The following is a 19,601-nucleotide window of genomic DNA, read 5'->3' as shown; positions in this document are numbered from 1 at the left end:
ATGCTGAATATGCAAATGTTGTGACATATACGGAAACAAAAATGGCTTCCAGTGTGAATCGACTGCGGTTGAAAACTATAACAGCTTCCGCAATGAAGAGAATAATAGGAAAATGGGTCAAACACAATCCTAGAATTAAACTTGGGAAGCAGTACAATAGATTGTAACAGTTCAAACATGAAAACAGCAGTAATACGGACGCCGCTCGTATTCTGCTTGATTGTTTGATAGTAGGTACATCGCTACTGTCACTATACTATATGAACAGTGTTTACACTTATTATGGAATATAGATATCGCCTTGTAAACTATCGTGTGTTTGTGTTGCCACGATTTAAAAACAGTCACGTAATGATCTAAAAATAATTTCCGCGCTAAATTTAGAGGGGGATTCCCAACTAAATCGAGTGGTCAAGCTGGACATAGGGATTTACTGTGAACATTGGAACAGCACAGAAACATAACTGGAAAGGAACAAAACGCGTACATTCAGTGAAAATTGCAACGTTTTTACCGTGATGTCCCTTTAAAACTGAATGCAAGCTGAATAAGTGGATGCATCTATTCAAATGACACATTTGTAGTCTTATTATCACCAAAAATGATTCAAACTGATAAAATTTTGTTATCCGTGCTGAAACTGCGCATTTATTAATTACATCGTAGTTCGTTAATTTATTTCACCAGTAGTTTTACATTATAACCACCAGCATTAAAACTATATCGACAATACCCCGATTAAAATAACAAACCACCATAAACACCTAGGAGTCATTCTTTCTGATGATTGTAAGTGGAACGTACATGTAGAATCTATAGTCAATAAAGTAACTAAATATATAGCCACCCTCCGTAAATTAAAACTTATCTTAAACAGAAACACATTAGAAAAAATGTACCTTACCTATATACGACCATTACTTGAATATGCATGTGAAGTATGGGACAACTGCGGTACAACAAACTCATTGTTATTAGAAAAGATAAATCTAGAGGCCGCAAGAATAGTCACAGGGCTGCCCATATTCACAAAAAAAGAGTTCTTATATCTGGAAACCGGTTGGTTACCACTTTCGAAGAGAAGAGATGCTCGGAAACTTTCCTTATTCTATTCTATAGTAAATAATCTGGCACCTACTTTTCTTATCGACCTACTACCAATGTATATTGGCAACATATCTCCTTACAATTTACGAAATGCAGATTTATTTAGGGAACAACACTTTCGTCTACAACTATCAAAAAACTCCTTCTTTCCTTCTACTTCAAAACTTTGGAATGACTTACATAACACTATCAGAAACTCGCCTACTTTAAGTTCCTTCAAATCTAATCTAAAAAAATCTATGACAGTAAACAATATATATGACAAGCATTTTATCAGTTATGGTCCTCGAAAACTAAATATTCTACACAACAGAATAAGAAATCGAGCAAGTGCACTAAGCTATGATCTTTTTAGAGCCAATCTCGTTGATTCACCTGCTTGTCAATGTGGACATCCCTGTGAAGATTCCCATCATTTTTTCTTTAACTGTCCCCCGTACAACAACTTAAGAGGAACTCTTATTGCTGATTTAACCTGGTACGGTCCTGTTAATGTAAATATACTTTGCAATGGTGACACGAATATCTCCTCAACTGACAATATAAAAATCGCCAAAGTTGTGCAAAACTTCTTGAGTAGGTCGGGAAGATTCGACTAATCATCACTTCCTATCCCCCCCCCCCCCCCCTTCTTTTCATACTATTTTCCTATAACAAAAAAAAACTTTATCCAAAATGCTCCATTTATCCATATAATATAAAAATGTTTTTTCTTCTAATCGATTAAGTATATTTGAATTCATTCCAAACATTTATATGTCATGATCTTTCCCGATGCAGTCATTTAACTTTAAATGTACCTATCTCCTTCTCCTTCCTGCCCTCTCTCTCTCTCTCTCTCTCTCTCCCTCTCCCTCTCCCTCTCTCTCTCTCTCTCTCTCTCTCATTATATTTTCGTTTCTTTATAGAATTTCTGAATATTTGTATATGCCATCATGTGACTATGTTATTGTTAATTATTTTGTTATTATTATGGGAGAAGTCGTCTATAAGTTGGAAAAACTTGCTGACTAATCCCTTTGTCATTATTATATGTCAATAAAATATGTTTAAACAATTAAAACTATGCCGTTTATCTTTTTTAAAGATATTTCTTGTTAATTTTGTTTTTAAGTTTATGAAATGCAATAAATAGAAAATTGAATGGTTTCCCGTTTAATATAGCATATGTTTCACTCGTATGACAGAAAATTGATTGCGAAGCACGAGTGAAAAATATCGAAATATTCTGTCATACTCGTGAAATATATGTTATATTTAACGGGAAACCATTCAATATCCTCTATATATTAACGATGAATCGTATTGAAATAACGAAGATTTCATTGACCATATCGATCGGATCCACAAAGACTTGAGATCAAAGACACTACAGACTCTTGAACATCAGCCGCTTACCTCTGGTTACTTACAACATAAACAACAGGAACAGCTTACAACAAAACCTGTATGGTATGTGTGATGATTTCAACTTCCCAACTGTTAACTTTCCATTTCTAGTTAGTATGATATCCTTACCTACTCTATCTGTGGCGTTTACATGTCGCGATGAGTTCGATATATATATATTTGGGGCCGCGGTGGTCGAGTGGTTAAGGTGTTCCGACACTTTAACACTAGCCCTCCACCTCTGGGTTGCGAATTCGAAACTCACGTGGGGCACGTACGTCGGTGGTTTTTCTTCAGGTACACCGGCTTTCCTCCATCTCCATAACCTGACACGTCCTTAAATGACCCTGACTTTTAATAGAACTTTAATAAAAACAAACAAACAAAAATTCGATATAATTAACCCTTTTTCACGATTTCCATGCTTGATGCAGGTCGATGATGAGATACTGGTTGATAAAGAGATACTGGTTGATAAAGAGATACTGGTTGATAAAGAGATACAGGTTGATAAAGAGATACTGGTTGATAAAGATTTACTGGTTGATAAAGATATACTGGTTGATAAAGATATATTGGTTGATAGAGAGATACTGGTTGATAGAGAGATACTGGTTGATATAGAGATACTGGTTGATAAAGAGATACTGGTTGATAAAGATATACAGGTTGATATAGAGATACTGGTTGATAAAGAGATACAGGTTGATATAGAGATACTGGTTGATAAAGAGATACTGGTTGATAAAGATATATTGGTTGATAAAGATATACTGGTTGATAAAGATACTGGTTGATAAAGAGATACTGGTTGATAGAGAGGTACTGGTTGATAGAGAGATACTGGTTGATATAGAGATACTGGTTGATATAGAGATACTGGTTGATAGAGAGATACTGGTTGATAAAGAGATACTGGTTGATAAAGATATATTGGTTGATAAAGATATACTGGTTGATAAAGATACTGGTTGATAAAGAGATACTGGTTGATAGAGAGGTACTGGTTGATAGAGAGATACTGGTTGATATAGAGATACTGGTTGATATAGAGATACTGGTTGATAGAGAGATACTGGTTGATAGAGAGATACTGGTTGATAAATAGATACTGGTTGATATAGAGATACTGGTTGATATAGAGATACTGGTTGATAGAGAGATACTGGTTGATAAAGATATACTGGTTGATAAAGATATACTGGTTGATAGAGAGATACTGGTTGATAAAGAGATACTGGTTGATAGAGAGATACTGGTTGATAAAGAGATACTGGTTGATAGAGAGATACTGGTTGATAAAGATATACTGGTTGATAGAGAGATACTGGTTGATAGAGAGATACTGGTTGATATAGAGATACTGGTTGATATAGAGATACTGGTTGATAGAGAGATACTGGTTGATAGAGAGATACTGGTTGATAGAGAGATACTGGTTGATAAATAGATACTGGTTGATAGAGAGATACTGGTTGATAGAGAGATACTGGTTGATAGAGAGATACTGGTTGATAAAGAGATACTGTTGATAAAGATATACTGGTTGATAAAGATATACTGGTTGATAAAGATATACCGTTGATAAAGATATACTGGTTGATAAAGATATACTGGTTGATAAAGATATACTGGTTGATAGAGAGATACTGGTTCATAGAGAGATACTGGTTGATAAATAGATACTGGTTGATAGAGAGATACTGGTTCATAAAGACAGACTGGTTCATAAAGACATACTCGTTGATAGAGAGATACTGGTTGATAGAGAGATACTGGTTGATAAAGATATACTGGATGATAAAGATATACTGGTTGATAAAGATATACTGGTTGATAAAGAGATACTGGTTGATAAAGAGATACTGGATGATAAAGATATACTGGTTGATAAAGATATACTGGTTGATAAATAGATACTGGTTGATAAATAGATACTGGTTGATAGAGAGATACTGGTCGATAAAGATATACTGGTTGAAAAGATATACTGGTTGATAAAGAGATACTGGTTGATAAAGAGATACTCGTTGATAGAGAGATACTGGTTGATAAAGAGATACTGGTCGATAGAGATATACTGGTTTATAAAGATATACTGGTTTATAAAGATATACTGGTTGATAAAGATACTGGTTTATAAAGATATTCTGGTTGATAAAGAGATACTGGTTGATAAAGATATACTGTTGATAAAGATATACTGGTTTATAAAGATATACTGGTTGATAAAGAGATACTGGTTTATAAAGATATACAGGTTGATAAAGAGATACTGGTTGATAAAGAGATACAGGTTGATAAAGATATACTGGTTGATAAAGATATACTGGTTGATAGAGAGATACAGGTTGATAAAGATATACTGGTTGATAAAGATATACAGGTTGATAGAGAGATACTGGTTGATAGAGAGATACTGGTTGATAAAGAGATACTGGTTGATAGAGAGATACTGGTTGATAAAGATATACTGGTTGATAGAGAGATACTGGTTGATAAAGAGATACTGGTTGATAAAGAGAGTCTGGTTGATAAAGAGATACTGGTTGATAAAGAGAGTCTGGTTCATAAAAAGATACAGGTTGATAAAGAGATACAGGTTCATAAAGAGATACTGGTTCATAAAGAGATACTGGTTCATACAAAGGTACTGGTTTGGTTTGGTTTGGTTTCTTTTGTTTAACGTCCTATTAACAGCTAAGGTCATTTAAGGACGGCCTCCCGTGCGAGCGACATGCATGCGTGTGGTGAGTGCGTATGTGTGTTTTGGGAGGCTGCGGTGTGTTCGTGTTAAGTCTCCTTGTGATAGGCCGGAACTTTTGCCGATTTATAGTGCTACCTCACTGAAGCATACTGCCGAAGACACCCAGCAGGACACCTCACCCGGTCACATTATACTGACAACGGGCGAACCAGTCGTCCCACTCCAAATATGCTGAGCGCTAAGCAGGAGTAGTAACTACCATTTTTAAAGACTCTGGCGTTTCATGTTGAATTTGCCTTTGTCCAGTTGGCATTCATCAGCCCATAACTTTCAACTGAAAGCAGTTCAATACTTATATTTACATTTAACAACGATTTTTAAAGATTGTATCCAGGAATTTGGCTTCTTCGATGAATGAACACATTATTATCGTCAAAGACGGAACAGCCTTTTCAACAGCCATCTTTCGTTATCGCCGACGTTACAATTATGACGTCACTATAATAATGACGTCATAATAGAGATTTGGAAGTTATGGACTCGTAACCTTCAAGTGGGCTTGGTAAAGTTATATAGTGGGGCTGCAGTGTAAATGTAAATATTGGTTGATAAAGACCATGGGAAAGTTTCATGGTTGACATCAGGATCTCATTTAGAAATTGTCTATATCGTTGTGTGATACGGAGTCAGACGTACTCGGTGTTTGTTGATATTTATTGGTTCTGTTGTCTCCACACTAGATCCCATTTTGTGAATGCGACTTAACCCGGTTTGACCTAGAGTTGTAAGACACTTACTCTTCCGGAACACCTGGGCTTGCTCTCCTTATACCTTTTAAAGTGTCACGTTGCAAATCTGTACAAATTTTGTTCGTATTTGCCCGCGTAAGCGGTTTTGAGTTATAAGTATGGATTAGTTATAATGTCGATGTTCTCTGTTATTTTTAAACAGATTATTTGGAATTCCCCTGTCCCTTAAGATGAATAATTTTCATTATTGATATATTTCATTCCACAGTGGTACCTGCCTTCCCCAGCGTAACAGAGCTCTTCTAATACAGCTATATTGCCTACATTTGGATTTGCTATTTACTTAACCAAGTTCACTTTTTAGACTTAGTGAATTGACCAGACCTCTCCATTATTTAGGAGATATGGACGCGCCTTAAATAGACTATTTACATTTATAATACGGGCTTATTGTTTTTTCAACTATTTTCGGATTTTTGTGGGGGTTTTTCTTGTTTTGTCATTTTCAGAGAATAAAAGAACGAATGGTACATTGATATTGGTATGAATTCTTTATCTAAACACGTCCAATTATAACTAGATATTATGGTTATATAAAATTATATAAATGAACTTCCACACCGTTGTTGTTAATCCTTGTACACTATATATAGGAATCTTAATGAGAGTTCATGTCATGTTTTATGAAATCTCATTCGAAATGAACTCAAATTTCAGGATCATTTGTTTAACTTCAGAAAACTTACATTTTGACAGGATTTTAAGTCAAAATGTGAAAGGCTTAATCAATTAAACAATGTTGATGTGTCATTCACAATTCATGATGTCACGCTATTGTCTATATTATGACGTCACAGTGGATTTCAGACTGGCAAAGCCAATGAACATCGCTCAAGGGTACTTTACACAAACGACAGGCAAAAATATTGCACGGGCTGATTCACTGGATAGCAGACCTATTTTGTGATCATTTAAAAAGATAATTATCTTTCATGGAGAGTTGGTGAGTTCCGAATCAAAGGACCTTTATTTTATTTTTATATTGGATATGAAACTTGTATGAAAAGGCTGAAATTGAATTATATCTATTTATCTTGATAACAGGAAATTTGCTCTTGAGCATTGTGACATCACAATGAAACGCAATATTAACTTGATATTTCTGAAAATAGAAATATCAGGTCAATATCACAAAATAAACCAATGAGAATTGAGAAAATTCGGACCATATCTAATATAATGTTTCAATCAATGATCAGAAACAATCTATCTTCCATCTCAATTGTGATTTATAATGAAATGATACATCGAAGCACCTTCCAACCTCCATGAATGGAATTCAATTATACAATATCATTCTGATCCTCCCTCGGGAAATCAAACTATGGACAATGAACCATTTGATGGTGTTTTTTTTTTAGTTTTATTTTCTCATTTCATCTTTCACAATATTTCATCAATGGTTTTCGACGAACGCGTTATAGAATACCGACTGTGTCTACTGTCGTGTACTCGTTACGGAATGGTCTTTTCAAGATGGCGGACCAAGATTGTCAGGAAAGGCAGTGATTAAAATCTATATTACAAAAGTTACCTGCTGCTATTTCCAATGACATCCGTTTTTTTTTGTTTTTTTTGTTTTTTTTTGTTTTTTAGAAATATGATGTAAATATTCAGTCCTATAACATTTACTAAAACAACAGAAAACAGCTGTAGATCAATGTTGTAATATGAATTTTAACAATTTCTGAGTTTGACTTTGTACTAATAAGTGATATAATGTACATATAGGTTTACCTTCCGTGATCATCTAAGTCCCGACATTTTCAAATAACCATTCCCTAACGGGTACATGACAGAGATGTCTGTCCATCAACGTTTGGATTAAATCCCTCAAAAGATCTCCTTTCTGCCAAATATGGCAGCGGTGTTAATTCTTATAAATGGTGTCATGAATTCACCATGTAAAAATGTTTTTTTTTTTTAAATGTTTTACAATTTTTGACTAAATCTTATTTATATCGGATTAATTCAGGATTATCAGATAATGGATATTGTCTTTCTATGGGAGGATAACACACGCCGGAAACACCGAAAATTTCTCGTTAATACTGTCTGATAGCTGTAGATAACACTGTTTATAATTAGCGTAATAGTCCATGGTGACATTATTACCTCATCATATTTATATGGTGGCCGACTTCAGCAATGTTGTACTGTCGCATTGGCGTCCCGGTCATGCGAGAGAGCGACAGCGCGCAATTTAATCTCATTAAATGTCTAACATTTTAGTTTAATATGATAATGTTTGTTTACAATTAAATCATACAAGAATAAACATTGGAAATTTAATGTAAATCAAATAGGTACCACCTCAGTTCGGTATCGAAATGTCAAAGATGGGTTTTCAAGCAATGTTAATTTCCCATAGGGGTCGGCCTATAGGAATGTTTTACACTTTAATAGAAAAACCAAAGTTGGTCCCCTTGGCTATGCAATTAATCCCAATTAACGGATGATGCACATGACTAATTAACTAATTACTTAACTTAATTACTAAAGTAAGAACGCAGATTTTACAGGTATTTCCATGCAAATAAATAACAAGAGGCCCAATGGGCCTGTATCGCTCACCTGGTTCTACAGCAAATTTGCAGTTGAGGTCATTTCTACAGATACTATGCTGATAACCAATTTATTCAATGCATATTATTGGCCTAATAGCGGGTCTTGGTGACTCTTGGCTATCACAAGATTTAAAAATATTTCACCCCTGTGACCTTGAATGTAGATCAATGTCATTCATTTGAACACACTTGGTAGCCCTACACCCCAGCATGCTACAGACAGGCCCAACCTCAAGTGCCTGAGCCTCTTGGTGTTTGAGAAGAAGTTGTTTGAAGATATTAGCCGATTTGACCCATGTGACCTTGAATGAAGGTCAAGGTCATTCATTTGAACAAACTTGGTAGCCCTTCATCCCAGCATGCTACAGGCCAAATATCAAGTCCCCGGGCCTCTTGGTTATTGAGAAGAAGTCGTTTTAAGATTTAAGCCTATTTGACCCATGTGACCTTGAATGAAGGTCAAGGTAATTTATTTGAACAAACATGGTAGCCCTTCACCCCAGCATGCTACAGGTCCAATATCAAGTCCCTGGGACTCTTGGTTATTGAGAAGAAGTCGTTTGAAGATAATAGCCTTTTTGACCTATGCGACCCTGAATGAAGGTCAAGGTGATTTCTTTGAACAAACTTGGTAGCCCCTCACCCCAGCATGCTACAGGCCCAATATCAAGTCCCTGGGCCTCTTGGTTATTGAGAAGAAGTTGTTTGAAGATTATAGTCTATTTGACCCCTGTAACCTTGAATGAAGGTCAAGGTCATTCATTTGAACAAACTTGGTAGCCTTTCACCCCAGCATGCTACAGGCCCAATATCAAGTCCCTGGGCCTCTTAGTTATTGAGAAGAAGTTGCTTTAATGAAAAAATTGACGCGGGCCGGCCGGATGGGCAGGTGAGCTAAAAATTACCAATAGATTATTTTTGTGAAACTTCTGATGTTTTGGTTTCAGCCAAAAGCTCTTTCGTTTTCCAGTGACCAGAAGTGACATTATGGTATAACATAAAAGGCAATAAAATAGTCTTTTTCAATTTTATTTCGTCACTGTACATTTTGTACATATTTCTCTATACACATAATTGATTAAATACAAATCTTTTATTTACAAATAAAGATGGTAGCACAGCCTCAAAAGAACCATTGAAGCTATCAACTCAACACATTATGTGAAACTCAACCCAGCTTAATGAAATTATAAAACATTACGATAAAGACATTGTGTACCTCTATACTTGGTACCTCCGGTTTCACAACTTTTATCCATGAGTTCGAGTAACATGTAAATAAGATGAGATTTTTATCTAAGTTCTTTTTTAGGCTTTTTTGAGATTTAGAACTTTTGATAAAGACCTTTGTGCTTTAAATTGAATTAACATTTTAAAGTAGAGATCAATTGAATTTAATAAAGCTCTAATTATCTAGGACAGCCCCACCCCTCCTTAACTTTCAGATGATCATTTTACTTCAATAAAAGACCATATATTTATGACTTTAACTCTGGACCCATACCACTTAGCTGGTATCCAGTTATATCCAGCAAATGAGGAAAGACTAAATCAGACTTCTCTTTAATATATTTGACTGATGATTGTTTGTCATATCTAGGATAACATGTCTATTTTATTATTATTATTTCTTATCATCATTTTAGAATTACCCTTTGTTCAAACAATGCAGAATTTCCTATTCCATTACAAAAATCAAAATTTTGGAAATGGTTTCTGATGCAATATTTTCAAAATTTTTCCTGTGATTTTTTTTTATGTTATGATACTATATATATATATTTTTTACCTTTAAAAACCTAAACTGAATCAACTAGCTCAAAACCCTGATTGGTACATTCAAAATATTGTTATAGAACCCCCCAAAGTATAATGAGCAAAAAAATATTGATACATGTCAACTGTAAGTAAAATGTAAGAATGTCACTCCTCACATACAAGACATAAATACCATACATTCAACACTTTCTCAGTGTCGGACCTCCCCTGTCTGTGTAAAGTGGAACACATATACAAACTTTTAAGAGAAGTTATCTAAACCCTTGTTAGACTTCATTTTGAGACATGGTTTAAGAAATGATATAAATACTGTATGTCCAACATTTGATTATTTCAAATGACATCTAAATCATATGAAGTTTTTTTGACACAAAATACAAATCATAACTGAGAATATTTGTAGTGCCACGTGTTCTCAATGGCCACAGCTCCACATTACAACAATTTTACCAAGTTACTGAATTTTTACTAGAAAAGAAGAATGAATACCAACAGTTATCTATGAAGAAAACACATCTTTACTAGCACTGAAAACAACCATCATAGATAAAACGCCATTATGTGATCGGGAAAGGGGAGACAACCTCAACTAGTAGGAAAAATAAAAATAACAGATTTCTCAACGATTCCTGCATAGTTTTCATGGAATGTAGAAGTTTTCCCTTTCGAATCACTCTCAGAAATGTGTATTCCTAAATGATTAAAAAATTACTAGCATCTATTTAATTTTATTTGATGAACATATTTTTTTTAAATTGATACATATTCACTTGGTACATTTTATACATTTTTGTATAAAACCAACTCCTATCCTAATTGCTTCTCGTGGAGAGAAATAACAAAACACTTCTCTTTACATTATTTATGTATTTCGCATTTCCTTTCATGTCTCTAGATAAAACCAGACAGATTTTATCAAATGCGAAAAAATTTCCCTATCAAAAGTTTTCCCCTTCCAGTAATAGAAATGTTTCCTTTGTAAGAATGGTTGTATCTGTTGATACAAGACTTTACTTGGAAGGTAGGATAATATTGAATAGAATCACAGATGATTTGTTTTTTTAGACTATAGGTCTCTAATCCTATCGCCGACTTTGGTCCCATGCCTCCTCATCAAATGGGTCCACCTGTCTCGCTGTGTATGCCGATTTGAACTCAGATCCAAGCATGTCAAGGTCATTTGTATCACGAATGACGCCCTGTTAGGAAAAACAAGACAGAATATTTAGTAAAAGGCTCAGAACATTTAAAAGAGAAAATCATGTTCAGGAAAATTTAATCCAAAAGTGTTAGTATAATTCATAATTTTATAAATTGGGTATTTCTGTATAGTTAAACAATTCCTAAAAATAACTTTTTGATATCTATGCTTTAAAAGGCAATGAAAGACTTCCTTGAATGTTAAACAAAAACTTGTTCCAAACATTTGTACAAAGAGCAAAAAATAAGTATTTCTGTATGTTGTCTGAAGACATCGCACTACAGGACATCCAGGAATGTTTCTCAGTTGAAATATTTATGAAAATCATACCGATATCCCTTCGATTTAAATTTAAACAAAATCTCTTGAAATCAAAAGAAAAAAATCACTACTTCTACCCCAAATTATATAAAGCTGAATTTGGCAAAACTTAGGAGACTGTAATCAGTTTTTTTTTTTTTTTAACAATGGTTTGGGATGGAGAATTTGTCATTTATTTTGAAAAAAAAATATATTTTCAGGAATAAAACTGTAAATTTTGGGAATTTGGCTTAAACATTTTGAATGATTTTCCTTAGGAATGGGGCCAATAAAAGTCCATATTAATCAATTCTGATTGCAATACACATACTTTTGGTAGGTATCCTAGCAACCGCATGGCATGCTCTTGTAATAACTTCTGTCTCTCCTCCTCGATGATCTGTCTCTTGAATTGCTCCATCTTCTCCTCCTCGCGACGTTCGAAGAGTTCTCTCTCACGATCGGCAGCGAACTGGGCACGACGATCGTCGATCAGCTGTTCTACTGCACGTTTGTGTTCTTGCTGTTTCATGCGGCGTTTGGCAGCATTCATTTGTTCTATGCGGTCATCCTCAGCAAATTTGGCCAGCATCTGAAAAAAAATCAACATGAAATTAACAATCAAAAGAGTTTAAACGAAGACTGATTTCAACTTGAACAGTGTAGGGTCTGTATTGGCTTTGCTGAGTAACTGTAAATATACATGTATCCAATCTACCGGTACTTAATTTAATACCCATATATATGCTTCTATTTTTAGAACAATGACCTTGACCTTTACCCTAGAGACTTATTTAAATTTCATTAAAAATGATATATATGAACAGAGTATATATTGCACTCTGTGAGACATACTCTGTTTTTACGAGGAAATTTGCTATTTTTAGAACAGTCATCTTCACCTTAACCTAAGACAATCATTATTTTTTTTTTATAACATTTGCATACAAAGTGTATATCAGGGGTCGACATTAAGGCTTGTCCGCTTGTCCGGTACCAGACTAAATTGCTGTCGGACAAGTGAAAGTATCAAAACACTTGTCCGACGGGACAAGTAACAAATATTGTCTTCATGTTGTTTATTTATATTCTGAAATCAACATTCACAAGACTTCACCTTATACCTATGATAAAAAAGAAACGAAAACATGGATAGTGTACATTGGAAGTGACTTGTTCATAACGAAAATAGTTTAATTCATCACACTAATGCAGATGATAACTAAACTTTCTGTGTTTTTCAAAAATATTCAATCAGCCCCATTGGTGTCTTTGGATTGAATATGCATATTGGAAAAAAAAGGAATATGAATAAAAGCGTACAAGTTAATTTGAAGGACTAAAGTGGCAACAGATGCAGGCTTGCTATTTATTGCAAGATTTAGCAAATGTATTTCAGATATTTATGCACTATTGCATTTCTACAATTATGTTCATGTTTTAGTCAGTTTATTTCTATTCTTTTTAGACTAGTTTAGTTTCTGTAAATCGAAAATAGGCAGTCAGTAGCATTTTTTCTCTCTTCATTATGTAACTTGGACAAAACACCAATAAATATCAGTAATATAGTTGTCATTGCAATGTTATCATTTCACTGCATGACACACAGACATTGAAAAACATTATTTAACTTAATTGAAAATTCTTAAGTGGGACAAGTGGTAATTCCATTCGGACAAGTGAATATAAATGTTACTTGTCCAAATCCAAAGGACAAGTGCAGAAAAAAGTTAATGTCGACCCCTGTATATATATTATATGTATATATATCTTCAACAGTGTATTCTGCATCACAGCGTGAAATTTCATTAGTTCCAGCTTACATCACAGCGTGAAATTTCATTAATTTCAGTCTATTTTATTTTGAACTATCTAAATTAATACCTGGATGTGTGAAAGTGTCTGATTTATGGAATATTGAAATTTTTAGTTTTGCTGAAACATTTACAGTGTAAAAAGGGAAAAATGTTTCCAAAATATTGCATTCAGTGTTAAATTATAGGTGAAATCTAAAGCCTTCAGTGTTAGGGAAACAAACCAATTCAGCCTTATATAGATATTAAAGTCATTGTGCAAATAGAACATACTGTTTAGATGAAATCCAACCCATACAGACGTATTTGCACACCAAATAAACAGTCACAACTAACCTGTTGTCTGAACTCTTCCTCTTCCTCCTCCTGGGCAGCCTTCCTCAGGTTCTTGAAGTGCATTTGTTGAGCGTGTGTCTGTTGTAATTCAATCTTCTGTCGTATTCTTGCCTCTATATCGCTCTGTGGAAGAGAAAAAAAACAAGAAAGTTGAACACAATAATATGACTAGATATTTTGGGCAATGTGTTGAAGATTCATGACTTTCAGTTCTTCAAGCATCTGAACACCTTATTTTAAACTTGATTTCCCCAACAATGTATTGCCTGTATAAGAAAGGCTTGTTATGTCGGGATCCTGGACCTTTTCAACTATGCAAAAATTTTGTGAAAAATTGCAATTGTATTTTGTAAATTAAATTGTAAGATATTCCATACCTTCTCCTTCATTCTCTCCTTCTCTTCTTGTTCCTCAAGGTAGAGTTCCATACGGACACGCTCCATCTCCTCACGTTCCGCGTCCTGTCTGGAGATCTCCTCTGCCAACTGGAAAATCACAACAAAATAATATTCAGTATTTCTGTTATATAAAATTGATTTCAAATTTCTATAGTATTTTTACTGCCACATTTGTTTTGCATTATTTGTTAAAAAAAAAAATTCCAAAAAATCATGGAAAAAAAAAAGTTATAAAAGTTCATCATAGACAAACTTTGTACTGAATATTTTGTTAATAATGAAAACTTCATTGAATATTAACCAGTTCTTTACAGCATTATAGGAAATTGCTACATTACAAAAGGTTTGCTTTCTGAATATTTTCCAAGAATCTGACATACCGCTCCCTGGACTCGAGCCATAGCATCCTCTTTGGCCTTCTTCGACTCCATCCTCTCCTTCTCTCTATCCTCTTGTAGCCGAGCGAAGGCACGGATATTTCTGTTTTCTTCCTCCATCCTCTTTCTCTCCAGCTGTTTCCATTCTTCGCGAGCGTTTTTGAATTCCTGTATATATTTCTGTGTGGACTTTTGTTTGGCTAATGCTAGCTCTCTCTCCCTGTGAAAATATGACCATGTCTTACATTTTATTTTGTTATTAAACTCATAAACATGCAGACAGAAGTAAATTCAATTTCTCACCTTTAACGCCTAGGCGGTTATGAGTAATAATTTTTACACTAAGAATCTCAATCTCCTACAACCAAACCAAGAAACAATCTCCACTGAAACTGACAAGCCATTAATATTTTGTAAAATCCAGTAACTTTTTGAATTGTGAATTAATTACTTGAAATACATTGAATCATTGATACCAAAATAAGCAACATTCTTGTCACATACATGGATTGTTTATATTTATATTAATTCTATTTGGTGTTAACATTTCTTTTAAACTTACATGTGCAATCATATTTAGATGTTTTATTCCTGAGGAAATTTTTTTGAAAATTTCTATATTCAAGCCAGTATTACATAATTTTCAAAATAAATATTGAAATTTCACCAGCTCTAACAAAACTCTACTCTACTCTTAAGTAAATAAGTGATTTTGTATACCAAGTCCCCCCCCCCCCCCCCCCCCCCCAAAAAAAAAACAACCCCAAAATTAATTTAATGAATTTCTCTGCTGTATAAAAAACTTAATTATTTGATTCTTGAATATAATAAATTCCTGAATCAGAATCTGACTTAGTTTCATCCTTGTTTTGGTTTCAATATAACAAATCAATGTAGTGAATTAGTAGATGTAAATTACTGGTTACTAATACTATTACTGTAGTTATCCACAAATAAGCCTCTGTCTACAAATTATTTAGCCCCCTTCCTCATTTTTGTAGAATCCTAAATACAGCGATGAGAGTAGCTGAATGTTAAAAAGGCCTGAAATCCCAATTTGTAGTGTGTTTTCTATAATGAAATATTAAAATTAACATTACAGCCAACATAAGAAAAAAGTCTGAAATCATACTTTTATCTGAACATTATTATGCCTGTTAATAAAATAAAAGTTAAAACCGGATCACTAGTGAACTTTCACACTACAGGAGCTTATTTTTGAGGATTAATATGGAAGAATAAAGTTTACAGTTCATAAGGTTCACAATCTATATTCCTCTCACACATTCTCACCTCTGGTCCTCCTCGTAGATCTTGCGGACAATCTCGTCGATCATGAGTTTCTCCTTGAGGAATTCCTCGTATGCCTGCTGTTTCTTGTGTTCCTGTTCCTCCAACTGTCTCTCGAGTTCCTGTTGATACCGGATCTGTTCGCGGTACTGTTCTTTTTGTCTTTCTATCTCCGCATCCTGAGCACGCTCATGTTCTTCTTTCATATTCCGCGAAATCTCTGCATCGCGTTTCTACAGAACAAACAAATATATTTTATGATTACTAAATGAGTAGGTTTTGATCAAAGTTTTTTATAAGGTACATTATGAAATGCCCATTTTACAACTTTTTTTAAGACAACTTTCTATTTATTGATTCAAATTGTAAATTCTACTTAATTATTATCAATATTAAAATGATATCTACTTTTTCCTCATAAGTCTTCATCAGGTATGTTATGAAAAGGAATTTATAACATTTTTATTATTTTCTTTGCTGATTCTGATTATCTTTCAACCAATTATCATAAATAGAACATCTACAGTTCTTTTCATAAAATTTCTACCAACATATTTGAAATAACTATCAATCCAAGTTTATATTTATACATAAACTTACTGCTTTATCATATTTAAGAGCTTCTTTCTCTGCAATTTGTGCGGATCGTTCTTTGTTCATGTACGCTGACTTCAATTTGGCTTCTAATTCTCGTAACTCTAAGCTGAAATCAGAAGATAGATCCATATTATTCCAACAATAAATAATCCAAAAGATATATCTTTAACTGGTGAATACCAATTCTCACTTCAAAATGAGCAAAACTTATTGAAAAATTAATTTCAAGGAAAGGTAGATTGCCAAACATATTTCACTGATTCAATTATCTCTTTCTGACAAACTACATGTCATATATGCACTATTATTTTAAAAGCTCATACTTTCCATCATTGTTTCTAGTAGACAAATCAGATTTCAGAAGAAAAAAAAAATTGAACTGATTGGTTTAACAAAGATTACATGCCGTTTTCCATCAACCAGTTTTATTTTAATGAGAATTGTAAAGATATTCTTCCTTTGTCTTCACATTTTGTGAAAATAAAACTTTAAGCTTGAAAACTGTTCTCAGCTTTTCTGAATAAGTGAATAAGGTTGAAATAGAGGAGTCTCCCACCTAAATAGCTGAAAATGGGAAAATTTACAAGCATTAATACAACTCAGAAGTCTTGCTCCAAATTGTAAATTTTGCGACTGACCTTGTTTCTCTAATCTGTTGCCTCATCTTTTCATCTCTCATCGAATCCAGCTTCCTTCTCTCCATCTCCTTGGCCAGTCTTTCCTCCTGTACCGTCTGTTCCTCTCTGATGAGTCTGTCACGCTGGGCCTACACAAAGGAGATAATTCAACATCAAGGCTAGAATATTTGAACCAACTGATGTATACATGTATAATTTAAGAAGTTATTCTCTTAGTTGTCTGTACTACCATGATTTCAAAAACCTTTTAAATGTTTTATGGAGGAAAAATGGTGAACTTGGATGCATTTTTTTCAGGAATTAAGTTTATTAACTGCAAATTTTGGAACATTGGCTCAAATATAAAATAATTTCAATTGAGAATAGGACCCATTATCCAAAAGTCCCCCCAGTAAAATCCCTGCAATCAATTATTATTAGAAACAACTCATTTCTGACACAATTAACTTTTTTTCCTTTTATTTTACAGACTCTACTCTTTGTATTATCAGTGATAAATACCTTTAAAATAGATTCTTCCATTTCCATTTCTTTGTGCTCTTTCATTAAGTTTCGTAAATATCTTTTCTCTGTTAATTTGCGTTCATTACTCATATTAGCTTCTAAAAGCCGTTCCTGATTCAGCCGTTTAATGGTGTCTTCACGAATTTCTCCTTGACGTCGACTTTGTTCAAGCTGCCTCTCCCTATCATAGGAGGTCAAATTCCTCCTGGTTGTAGTCTGGAAATATAAACAATAATCAATTAAAGACTTTAAACTTTTACTACAACAACCTTAACTAAACTGATAATAACCAAAATATTTCAGCTACCAGCTGTATCCAGTATAAGAGCACAAAATCTTACTCTTCTTTTTTATTTAATTACATTTACAATGTAGATTAGTATATTTACAGTATCTAACCTCAAAAAAACCTCCATCTCTTTGTGAGTGTGAACATTTAGTGTAAATAAAATTGATGATTCTGCAAAAATAGAGAATGGCCTATTTGCAGATAAATATGGTAGCTAAACTTGTTACTTCTTCAGAATGTTTTTCTAGCTTTTGCACATTCAAAATCTCAAACCTCATAATTGTTCATTTGTATACATTGTAATTCATAACCCTTCTTTGACAAAACTGTAACTTTAAACAGTATTTTAAACTATAACCAGTAAGACTGCCAGCAATTGTTAAAAGACTTCCTGATAGTTATACTATATATGTCTGATAAAAAATTTGTTTCTTCTGAACAAGAAAAAAATCTGTGTGGCAAAATAGTATTATTTGGCGAGTAACCATCTTGGAATGGTTTGACTCATACTTCTTTTTTTGCAATTATTAAGTTCAAATAATTTGCATATTTTTTCATAATCAACTGGAATGTTGATATAGTGTGCACAAAATCTGTACAGCCCATCTTCTATCAAATTATACTCCAGATTTTCATATTCAGGTATACTGAGATTGTGCATATACATGCAGGGATGGAAAATCCAGCAATCATATATGGTAAACAAGCCAGGTTTTCCTCTAGCCCTGACACCAGACTCTACATCTACACCAGATCTATTTGGCAGAATGTACATTTTAAATCTGATACCATCAGACTTCATGAAACTCAGGCTAATGGTCAATACAGTCAACATGGTCGATATGTTCATGTCTTTTGTGATATATGGTAAAGGGTTGCCCATTGTAGTTTGTGTGACATCTGGCATTAGGCCTATTATGCTCCAATGTCAAGTGTGATTGCAGATTTTGACAGCTAAATCAGTACAAATTACATACAAATAAACACAACCTGATTATCAGAGGGGCTACGGCAAAGTTATTTATACGTAGTTAAAAGTACAACAAGTGAGAGGTATGAGTGAATGGACTTGTCATTAAGGTGTGCAAGCATTATTTGACAAACATGAACGGTGTTTTTGTAGCGATACCGATGTATATCTAATGTGGTACACAGTACAGTAAGGAATTTGTAGGAGATCCAGTCATCATTGTTGTCAAGTCTTAAACGACAGTTGGTTATCCTGCAATTAATTTTGGCGTAAAGAACACTTGAAAAATAAAGAAGAATGACTACTTACCATCTTGACAGTCTTATTGTGTCCCAATAGAATATAAGAACAGTTTGTAACCCGAATTAGTTGTGGTATTACTGGTAACAAATTCTTCCTTTGGCGGCCACCTTGGATGCTTGTTGTTGTCAGGACTTGGTGACGTCAGTTGCTAGGGTGAATGGGTTGATAAACATAGCGAATACTGTCCGTCTAAGATATTTTATTTGCTGCAATATGTAACATATAT

At 33.9% G+C, this 19,601-nt stretch overlaps 1 protein-coding gene across 1 annotated transcript; it reads right to left on the bottom strand.

Annotated features, from left to right (window-relative positions):
* Window positions 1-9,594: 9,594 nt before the first annotated feature.
* On the bottom strand, window positions 9,595-19,536 carry LOC117315452 (meiosis-specific nuclear structural protein 1-like). Its single transcript, XM_033869642.1, has 10 exons — window positions 19,382-19,536; window positions 17,811-18,029; window positions 17,310-17,437; window positions 16,675-16,777; window positions 16,078-16,307; window positions 14,788-15,004; window positions 14,387-14,494; window positions 14,010-14,132; window positions 12,191-12,451; window positions 9,595-11,557 (listed from the first exon to the last, which is right to left on the bottom strand). Exons 1-10 carry the CDS (start codon window positions 19,382-19,384, stop codon window positions 11,441-11,443), a joined length of 1,509 nt encoding a protein of 502 aa, XP_033725533.1. The 5' UTR covers window positions 19,385-19,536; the 3' UTR covers window positions 9,595-11,440.
* Between the last annotated feature and the right edge of the window lie 65 nt (window positions 19,537-19,601).

This window comes from Pecten maximus, chromosome 17 (genome assembly GCF_902652985.1).
Source record: "Pecten maximus chromosome 17, xPecMax1.1, whole genome shotgun sequence".
Classification (NCBI taxonomy): Eukaryota; Metazoa; Mollusca; class Bivalvia; order Pectinida; family Pectinidae; genus Pecten; species Pecten maximus.
Note: the sequence above shows the minus strand (reverse complement) of the source record. Positions and strands in the feature narration are given on the sequence as shown.